This window comes from Tinamus guttatus, unplaced genomic scaffold (genome assembly GCF_059628265.1).
Source record: "Tinamus guttatus ecotype Peru unplaced genomic scaffold, ASM5962826v1 Tinamus_guttatus_pri_ptg000305l, whole genome shotgun sequence".
NCBI classification, from domain to species: domain Eukaryota; kingdom Metazoa; phylum Chordata; class Aves; order Tinamiformes; family Tinamidae; genus Tinamus; species Tinamus guttatus.
The window spans coordinates 88,143-98,863 of NW_028288839.1; the positions used below are offsets into that span (position 1 = coordinate 88,143).

At 64.4% G+C, this 10,721-nt stretch overlaps 1 protein-coding gene across 1 annotated transcript; it reads left to right on the plus strand.

Moving 5' to 3' along the window:
- On the plus strand, positions 1-6,756 carry LOC148594057 (intercellular adhesion molecule 5-like). Its single transcript, XM_088528168.1, has 6 exons — positions 1-55; positions 1,343-1,594; positions 1,916-2,152; positions 3,119-3,385; positions 3,456-3,803; positions 6,653-6,756. The coding sequence occupies exons 1-6, from the start codon at positions 1-3 to the stop codon at positions 6,754-6,756; spliced, it is 1,263 nt and encodes a 420-aa protein (XP_088384294.1).
- Positions 6,757-10,721: the final 3,965 nt, after the last annotated feature.

Genomic DNA, 10,721 nt, shown 5'->3' on the forward strand with positions numbered 1-10,721 from the left:
ATGCGCCCCCCGGCCACGCTGCTACCGGCCCTGTGTGCCCTGGGCGCCCTGGCAGGTGAGGGGACATTGGGGACATCGGGGACATTGGGGACATTGCGGGGGGGGGGGGGTCCGGGGACCCGGGGGGGGTTCCCGAAGGTTCGGGGGGGGCCCAAAGGGGAAGCGGAAAAGGGGCCCGTGAGCGGATGCGGTTGTGTCGCGGCGCCTGTTTGTCACCGTCACCTGGCGGGTGTCACCGTCACCCGGCGGGTGTCACCGTGTGGGTGACGCGTGGGGGGGTTGATGGGACCCACTGGGCCCCATCGGGCCATTCCGGACCGTCCTGGGCCAGCCCGGAGCAGCCCTATCCCATCCCGGGACATGCCCGCTCATCCCAGGACATTCCCGCTCATCCCGGCACATGTCCCTCTATCCCGGAACACGCTCCCCCATCCCGGGACATGCCCGCTCATCCCGGAACATGCCCGTCTATCCCGGGACATGCTCCCCATCCCGGGACATGCCCGCTCATCCCGGGACATGCCCCTCTATGCCAGGACATGCTCCCCATCCTGGGACATGCCTGCTCATCCCAGGACATTCCCGCTCATCCCGGGACATGTCCCTCTATCCCGGAACACGCTCCCCCATCCCGGGACATGCCCACTCATCCCGGGACATGCCCCTCTATGCCAGGACATGCTCCCCATCCCGGGACATGCCTGCTCATTCCAGGACATTCCCACTCATCCTGGGACATGTCCCTCTATCCCGGAACATGCTCCCCATCCCAGGACATGCCTGCTCATCCCAGGACATGCTCCCCATCCCGGGACATGCCTGTCTATCCCAGAACATGCTCCCCATGCCAAGACATGCCCGCTCATCCCAGGACATGCCCATCTATCCCGGGACATGCCCATCTATCCCGGAACATGCTCCCCATCCCGGGACATGCCCGCTCATCCCGGAACACGCCCATCTATCCCGGGACATGCCCGCTCATCCCAGGACATACTCCCCATCCCGGGACATGCCCGCTCATCCCGGGATGTGCCCGCTCATCCCAAGCCCCTGGACACTCCCCCCCCTTGCCGAGTGCCTGGATCCAGCCCCAGCTCCCCAAAACAGGGGGGGGAATTCCAGCTGCCCGGGTCACGATCCCGATTTTTTCTGCACCCTCCAATTCTGGGAAATGATTCAGGCTCCGGTCCCAGCTCCGCAGGCGGCGGGGGAGGAAGATGCGGGGGACGGACCGGGAAACTCCCACCGTTTTCCCAGCCGGCCCCTCGGGAGCAGCGGGGAATTCTGCGTGGATAGGGGGGTGTTTTCCCACCCTCCGGACACGCCGCGTATCCCGCAGGGCGGCTGTGGGGAGCCGGGATGCCCCTGGAAGGAGCCGGGATGCCCCTGGAATCGCCGGTGCTGGCGGTGGAGCACGGAGGCTCCCGGCTCCTGACGTGCCGGAGCGCCTGCCCGGAGCCTGGCGCCTCCGGAGACCCTTGGGAAAGCTCCGTGGGGCCGGAAAACGGCTCCGAGTGGCGCTTCCGCCTCCTCTGCTTCCTAAACTGCAACGGCTTCCAGGAAAACGTCTCGGCCGATCTCATCGCTTACCGTAAGCCGACATTCCCAGGGGTGCCGGACGTTTTCCCGGGATACTGGGCACATTCCGGGGGCGGGAGGTTGGTGTTATCCACGTTCCTGGGCACATTCCCAAGGATGCTGGCCATGCTCCTGCAATGCTGGCAGCATTCCCATCGCTTCCCAGGGGATGCTGGCAACATTCTTGGTACGTTCTCCGGAATGCCAAGCCCACTTCCTGCTGGGCCAGTATCATTCCCGAGTAAATTTCCAAGCGGTTCTCCCCAGGTTCATTCCGGGGGATGCCGGCGGCATTCCCGGGAGCGCCGCGGTCACTTCCCGGCCTCTCCCGCAGATTCCCCGGAGCAGCCGCCGGTGCTGTGGATGCAGGAGGGCAACGGGAGCTGCCCGCCGCTGGCTCCGGAGCGGAACCTCTCCGTGTCGCTGTCCTGCGGCAACGCGACATTCCCGGATGCGGATCCCGCGTCCTGCGGGAATGCCGGGAGCCGCTCCAATGTCACCTGCGTCCCGGAGCTGCGGCTGGGCCCGCGCGGTCCCCCCCTGCGCCGGGATGCCGTCCTGGCCCTCTACAGTGAGTGCGGAGCTCCGGGATGGATCCCGGCGGGAGCAGGCGCTTCCAGCGCCAGCTGCTCCCGTCCCGCCTCCCCAGGCTCCTATGGCATCCTGGATCCCAGGGCTTCCTGCATTCCCAAGGCTTCTGCATCCCCACAGCATCCTGCATCCCCCTATCATGCTTCCCAACATCCCAGTGTCCCACATCCTTTGCAATTCCCTAATAACCTGCATCCTGCGCCATCCTCCATTCCCGTAGCATCCTGTATCCCAAGGCATCCTGCATCCCTCCAGCATCCCCTCAGAATCCTCCCCAACGTCCCAGGGTCCCGTATCCTTTGCAATTCCCCGGCATCCTGCATCCCGCATCATCCTGCATTCCCTGGCATCCTGCATCCCTCCAGCATCTTTCATCCCCCCTCCAAATGCTCCTCAATGTCCCACATCCTTTGCCATTCCCTGGCATCATTTGCCATTCCCTGGCATTCTGCATCCCACATCATCCTGCATCCCAAGGTATCCTACATCCCGTGCCCCCCCCCCCAGAATGCTCCCCAATGTCCCAGTGTCCCACATCCCTTGCCATTCCCTGGCATCCTGCATCCCAAGGCATCCTGCATCCCTCCAGCATCCTGTATCCCTGCAGAATGCTCCCCAGTGTCCCACATCCTCTGCCATTCCCTGGCATCCCGCATCATCCCGCATCCCAAGGCATCCCACATCTCCCCCAGAATGCTCCCCAATGTCCCACATCCTTTGCCATTCCCTGGCATCCTGCATCCCGCATCATCCTGCATCCCAAGGCATCCTGCATCCCTCCAGCATCCCGTATCCCTGCAGAATGCTCCCCAATGTCCCACATCCTCTGGCATTCCCCGGTATCCCACATCATCCCGCATCCCAAGGCATCCTGCATCCCCCAGCTCATCCCTCCTCCCGGGATCTCCCGGCTCTCACCACGGCCCTTTCCCATTCCCGGCTCCAGACTTCCCGTCCGACCCGGAGCTGGATGCTGAGCTGCACCTGGAAGCCTCGGAACGGGCCAACGTCACCTGCAGCATCCGCGGCGCATTCCCGGCTCCGCGCATGGAGCTCTCCCTGGCCGGCATCCCGCTCCCAGCATCCGTATCCATGGATGGGCAGCGCGCGGATGCGGAGCTGCCTCCTCGGCGCCGCGGGACCCACAGGCTGCTGTGCGTGGGGCGCGTGGGGCCCCGCGAGCGCCGCGCCGGGGCCACCATCCACATCCACAGTGAGTCCCGGGAATGGGAATGGGAATGGGGAATCTGGGAGCTGCTTCCGAGCTTCCCGCTTTCCCGCAGGCCTTTCCAAGCCGCGCATGGAGCTGGATGCGGAGATGCCGGAGGGCGACCGCGTGGAGCTGACGGCCGGGGACACCGTGAAGCTGCAGTGCACGGCGGCCGCGGAGCCGCCCGCGCAGCTGCGGCTGCGGATGCTCAACGGAACCGGCACCGGGAACAGAACCGGCACCGGGAACGGAACCGGTACCGGAGGCTTCGCGCTGACGCCCTGGACCCTCCTGCAACTTCCCTTCGTCCTGGCCGCCCGCGAGGAAGACGACGGCGCCGCCATCGTGTGCGACGCCGAGATCTCCGTGGGCGCCCGCACGCTGCGCCGGAGCTCCGACGCCATCCGGCTGGATATCCGCTGTGAGTGCGGAGAATGGGATGGGAAAAGGGAGGCCCGGGATGCACAGGATGGGAAAAGGGAGGCCCGGATGCACAGGGTGGGAAACGGGAGGCCCGGGATGCACAGGATGGGAAAAGGGAGGCCCGGATGCACAGGGTGGGAAAAGGGAGGCCCGGGATGCACAGGATGGGAAAAGGGAGGCCCGGATGCACAGGGTGGGAAAAGGGAGGCCTGGATGCACAGGGTGGGAAAAGGGAGGTCCGGGATGCACAGGGTGGGAAAAGGGAGGCCTGGATGCACAGGGTGGGAAAAGGGAGGTCCGGGATGCACAGGGTGGGAAAAGGGAGGCCCGGGGTGCACAGGGTGGGAAAAGGGAGGCCTGGATGCACAGGATGGGAAAAGGGAGGCCCGGGATGCACAGGGTGAGAAAAGGGAGGCCCGGATGCACAGGGTGGGAAAAGGGAGGTCCGAATGCACAGGGTGGGAAAAGGGAGGCCCGGGATGCACAGGGTGGGAAAAGGGAGGCCCGGATGCACAGGATGGGAAAAGGGAGGCCCGGGATGCACAGGATGGGAAAAGGGAGGCTCGGATGCACAGGATGGGAAAAGGGAGGCCCGGGATGCACAGGGTGGGAAAAGGGAGGCCCGAATGCACAGGATGGGAAAAGGGAGGCCCGGGATGCACAGGGTGGGAAAAGGGAGGCCCGGATGCACAGGGTGGGAAAAGGGAAGCCCGGGATGCACAGGGTGGGAAAAGGGAGGCCCGAATGCACAGGATGGGAAAAGGGAGGCCCGGGATGCACAGGGTGGGAAAAGGGAGGCCCGGATGCACAGGGTGGGAAAAGGGAAGCCCGGGATGCACAGGATGGGAAAAGGGAGGCTCGGATGCACAGGGTGGGAAAAGGGAAGCCCGGGATGCACAGGATGGGAAAAGGGAGGCTCGGATGCACAGGGTGGGAAAAGGGAGGCCCGGATGCATAGGATGGGAAAAGGGAGGCCCGGATGCACAGGATGGGAAAAGGGAGGCCCGGATGCACAGGGTGGGAAAAGGGAGGCCCGGATGCACAGGATGGGAAAAGGGAGGCCCGGGATGCACAGGATGGGAAAAGAGAGGCCCGGGATGCACAGGATGGGAAAAGGGAGGCCCGAATGCACAGGATGGGAAAAGGGAGGCCCGGGATGCACAGGGTGGGAAAAGGGAGGCCCGGGATGCACAGGATGGGAAAAGGGAGGCCCGGGGTGCACAGGGTGGGAAAAGGGAGGCCCGGGATGCACAGGATGGGAAAAGGGAGGCCCGGGATGCACAGGGTGGGAAAAGGGAGGCCCGAATGCACAGGGTGGGAAAAGGGAGGCCCAGGATGCACAGGGTGGGAAAAGGGAGGCCTGGGATGCACAGGGTGGGAAAAGGGAAGCCCGGATGCACAGGGTGGGAAAAGGGAGGCCCGGGATGCACAGGATGGGAAAAGGGAGGCCCGGGATGCACAGGATGGGAAAAGGGAGGCCCGGGATGCACAGGGTGGGAAAAGGGAGGCCCGGATGCACAGGGTGGGAAAAGGGAGGCCCGGGATGCACAGGGTGGGAAAAGGGAGGCCCGGATGCACAGGGTGGGAAAAGGGAGGCCCGGGATGCACAGGATGGGAAAAGGGAGGCCCGGGATGCACAGGGTGGGAAAAGGGAGGCCCGAATGCACAGGGTGGGAAAAGGGAGGCCCGGGATGCACAGGATGGGAAAAGGGAGGCCCGGGATGCACAGGGTGGGAAAAGGGAGGCCCGGGATGCACAGGATGGGAAAAGGGAGGCCCGGGATGCACAGGGTGGGAAAAGGGAGGCCCGGGGTGCACAGGATGGGAAAAGGGAGGCCCGAATGCACAGGGTGGGAAAAGGGAGGCCCGGATGCACAGGGTGAGAAAAGGGAGGCCCGAATGCACAGGGTGGGAAAAGGGAAGCCCGGGATGCACAGGGTGGGAAAAGGGAGGCCCGGATGCACAGGGTGGGAAAAGGGAGGCCCGGGATGCACAGGGTGGGAAAAGGGAGGCCCGGGATGCACAGGATGGGAAAAGGGAGGCCCGGATGCACAGGGTGGGAAAAGGGAGGCCCGAATGCACAGGATGGGAAAAGGGAGGCCCGGGATGCACAGGGTGGGAAAAGGGAGGCCCGGGATGCACAGGGTGGGAAAAGGGAGGCCCGAATGCACAGGATGGGAAAAGGGAGGCCCGAATGCACAGGATGGGAAAAGGGAGGCCCGGGATGCACACGGTGGGAAAAGGGAGGCCCGGGATGCACAGGGTGGGAAAAGGGAGGCCCGAATGCACAGGGTGGGAAAAGGGAGGCCTGAATGCACAGGGTGGGAAAAGGGATGCACAGGGTGGGAAAAGGGAGGCCCGAATGCACAGGGTGGGAAAAGGGAGGCCCGGATGCACAGGATGGGAAAAGGGAGGCCCGGGGTGCACAGGGTGGGAAAAGGGAGGCCCGGGGTGCACAGGATGGGAAAAGGGAGGCCCGGGATGCACAGGGTGGGAAAAGGGAGGCCCGGGATGCACAGGGTGGGAAAAGGGAGGCCCAAATGCACAGGGTGGGAAAAGGGAGGCCCGGATGCACAGGGTGGGAAAAGGGATGCACAGGGTGGGAAAAGGGAGGCCCGAATGCACAGGGTGGGAAAAGGGAGGCCCGGATGCACAGGGTGGGAAAAGGGAGGCCCGGGGTGCACAGGATGGGAAAAGGGAGGCCCGGGATGCACAGGGTGGGAAAAGGGAGGCCCGGGATGCACAGGATGGGAAAAGGGAGGCCCGGATGCCTGGGCCCTCCCCTTGCACGGAGGGAATTCCCGCAGACGCGCCGCGCTTGGATGAGGGCGGATGCCCCGCGGAGCAGCGCTGGATCGAGGGCCGGGAAGCGGCGCTGCGCTGCGCGGCGCGCGGGAATCCCGCGCCAAGCGTGGAATGCCGCCGGGAAGGCCGCCCATTCCCTGTGGATGAGCCGCGGGCGGCGGAGCGGGGACACCGGGGGATCTACCGGTGCCGCGCGGCCAACGGGATGGGGGAGGCCGAGCGCGACGTGGAGGTGCTCGTGGAATGTGAGTGGGATGCGCCGGAATGGGAGGCGCTGGAGGGAGGGAGCGGGGAGGGATGCGTGGGAATGGAGGCGCCAGGATGGGAAGGAATTAAGTGGGATGCTCAGGGATGGATGCGCCAGGCTGGGAAGCAATGGGGTGGGATGCGCCAGGACGGGACGCTCGGGGATGGATGCACCAGGATGAGATGCAATGGGGTGGGATGCTCAGGAATGGATGCACCAGGATGCGATGCACCAGGATGGGATGCTTGGGAATGGAGGCACCAGGATGGGAAGCAACAGGATGGGATGCACCAGGATGGGATCCGTGGGGACGGATGCATCAGGGTGGGAAGCAATGGGGAGGGATGCACGGGAATGGATGCGCCAGGCTGGGAAGCAATGGGGTGGGATGCACCAGGATGGGAAGCAATGGGGTGGGATGCACCAGGCTGGGATGCTTGGGAATGGAGGTGCCAGGATGGGAAGCAATGGGGTGGGATGCACCAGGACGGGATGCTCAGGGATGGATGCACCAGGATGAGATGCAATGGGGTGGGATGCACCAGGATGAATGCATCAGAATAGGAAGCAATCGGATGGGATGCCCCAGGACAGGAAGCAATAGGATGGGATGCTCAGGGATGGATGCACCAGGATGGGATGCACCAGGATGGGATGCTTGGGAATGGATGCACCAGGATGGGAAGCAATGGGGCGGGATGCTCAGGGATGGATGCACCAGGCTGGGATGCTTGGGAATGGAGGTGCCAGGATGGGAAGCAATGGGACAGGATGCTCAGGGATGGATGCACCAGGATGGGATGCTTGGGAATGGAGGTGCCAGGATGGGAAGCAATGGGACAGGATGCTCAGGGATGGATGCAGCAGGATGAATGCATCAGAATAGGAAGCAATGGGATGGGATGCACCAGGACAGGAAGCAATAGGATGGGATGCTCAGGGATGGATGCACCAGGCTGGGATGCACCAGGCTGGGATGCACCAGGCTCGGATACTTCGGGATGGATGTAACAGGATGGGAAGCACTGGGATGGGATGCTCGGGGCAGGATGCACCGGGCTGGGAAGCAATGGGGCAGGATGCATGGAATGCTTGGAGATGGATGCACCACACTGGGAAGCAATGGGGCGGGATGCACCAGGACGGGATGCTCGGGGATGGATGCACCAGGATGGGAAGCAACAGGACGGGATGCACCAGGATGAATGCATCAGAATGGGAAGCAATGGGGCGGGATGCACCAGGATGGGATGCTCAGTGATGGATGCACCAGGATGGGAAGCAATGGGGCGGGATGCACGAAGCTGGGAAGCAATGGGGCAGGATGCACCAGAACGGGATGCTCAGGGATGGATGCACCAGCATGGGATGCACCAGGATGGGATGCACCAGGATGGGAAGCAATGGGGCGGGATGCACCAAGCTGGGAAGTAACGGGGCGGGATGCACCAGGACAGGATGCTCGGGAATGGATGCACCAGGCTGGGAAGCAATGGGACGGGATGCACCAGGACGGGATCCTCGGGGCCGCCCCCCGATCCCGCTCCATCCCTCCAGTCTCCGACTTCCCGGTGCTGCTGGTGACGCTGCTGCTGGTGGCCGCGGTGGCCGCGGTGGCCGCGGCCGGTGCCGCCTACGGCCTCTACTACCGGAAAACCAAGATCCGGCGCTACCGGCTCCGGGAGCAGCAGCGGCGGCTGCAGCTCCAGCCCCTGGTGGGACCCTCTCCGGCTCCCAACGGATCCGCCGCCGCTCCCAACGGATCCGCCGGGAATGCCGAGCCGCTCCCGCCGTGACGCTGCCGGCGCTCCGGGAGCGAACACTACAGGCTTGGAATGGGCGCCGGGATAGCGCCCGGAATGGGCGCCGGCGTCGTCTTTCCCACGGGAGCCCCATCATTCCCATGCTGGGAATTGCTGCCGGCGTCGTCTCGCACCGGGCTCCGTGCCCGGCGTTCCTGCACTGCGGATCCGGCATTCCCAGGCCGGGAATTGGCTCCACACGGGGCTCAGTGCCCGTTGTTCCCGTGCCAGCGCTCTGGCCTTCCCACACCTGGATTCGGCACTTTTGGGAGCCGGGATTGGACTTTCTTCCCTGTCGGGGCTCTCTGTGCTTCCCGGGATTCCCTATATCCCTGCAGGGGCTGGAGCAGCTCCCATTGCCCATTAAACATCCTTGTGGAAACTTCCAGCCCCAGAGTTTTCCAGGATGAGGATCCTGTGGGATTGCAGCCCGGGATCGGGGCCAGGACACCCTGGAGACCGGCCGTGTGCCCCGGCAGCTCCATAGGGATGGATCCAAGCGTCCCGCTGGGATGTGCCGTGTATCCCAACCCAATTCCACCAAGGAACCCACATTCGGGCTCTCCCTCTCTCCCCGTGCTCCCGCTTTGCTCCCAGATCCCCCTTTTTCCCGGTGCCGCCGCCGCTTCCCGGCATCACTCCATCCCTGCCGGCATCACGGAATGCCGGGCGGCTCCGGAGGCGGGAATGCGGCGCCGCAGCTGGAGCAGCGGGAACGGGGCCGGCGGCCGCGCCGGGGAACGTTCCAGCAGCGCCGGCACCGCAGCCGGTACTTCTTGTACCTGCGGGAACGGGAATGGGAGCGGGAATGGGAATGGCACCGGGAATGGGGATGGGAGCGGGAACGGGAATGGGAAGCGCATCCCGTTGGGAAGCGGCGCTCACCGGATGCCGCACGCGTTGCAGAGCCGCGTCCCGGCGCCCACCCAGCGCCACAGCGGCGTCCGCCGCGTCCTGCAGGACACGCAGCGCCCGGAGCCTGCGGAGCCGCGGGAAGAGCCCATGGAGCCGCGGGAAGAGCCCATGGAGCCGCGGGAAGAGCCCGTGGAGCCGCGGGAAGAGCCCACGGAGCCGCGGGAAGAGCCCACGGAGCCGCGGGAAGAGCCGCACGGCCCCAGCCCGGCTCCCCATCCCATTCCCATCCCCATCTCATCCCCATCCCCGATCCCTATTCCCATTCCCAATCCCTGACCCCGCACCCATCCCCAATCCGCATAGCCACCCCATTCCCATCCCCAATCCCTGATCCTGCACCCATCCCTGATCCCCATCCCATTCCCATCCCCGATCCCTATTCCCATTCCCAATCCCTGATCCTGCACCCATCCCCGATCCCCAGACCCACCCCATTCCCAATCCCTGGTCCACATCCCCATTCCTGATCTCCAGTCCCCATCCCATTCCCGATCCCTGATCCTGCACACATCCCTGATCTCCAGACCCACCCCATTCCCAATCCCTGATCCCCATCCCCATTCCTGATCCCCAGTCCCCATTCCTCATCCCCATCCCCTGTCCAATCCCTGATCCCCATCCCCATTCCTGACCCCCAGTCTCCATCCCATTCCCATCCCCAATCCCTGATCCTGCACCCATCCCTGATCCCTAGACCCACCCCATTCCCAATCCCTGATCCCCATCCCTGATCCCCATCCCCATCCCCTTCCCAATCCCTGATCCCCATCCCCATTCCTGATCCCTGATCCCCATCCCCATTCCTGATCCCTGATCCCCATCCCCTGTCCAATCCCTGATCCCCATCCCCTGTCCAATCCCTGATCCCCATCCCCATTCCTCATCCCCAGTCTCCATCCCATTCCCATGCCCAATCCCAGTCCCCACCTCATCCCCAATCCCTGATCCTGCACCCATCCCATCCCCAATCCCTGATCCCCATTCCCAATCCCTGATCCCCATTCCCCACCCAATTCCCATCCCCAGTCCCTGATCCCCATTCCCAATCCCTGATCCCCATTCCCCACCCCATTCTCATCCCCAATCCCTGATCCCCATCCCCATTCCTGATCCCTGATCCCCATCCCCTGTCCAATCCCTGATCCCCA

Coding starts and splice junctions, on each gene's coding strand:
- LOC148594057 (XM_088528168.1), top strand. CDS start 1: ATGCGCCCCCCGGCCACGCTGCTACCGGCCCTGTGTGCCCTGGGCGCC. Junction 3,386..3,455: donor GGCCACCATCCACATCCACA/GTGAGTCCCGGG, acceptor GCTTTCCCGCAG/GCCTTTCCAAGCCGCGCATG. Junction 3,804..6,652: donor CATCCGGCTGGATATCCGCT/GTGAGTGCGGAG, acceptor CCCGCGGAGCAG/CGCTGGATCGAGGGCCGGGA.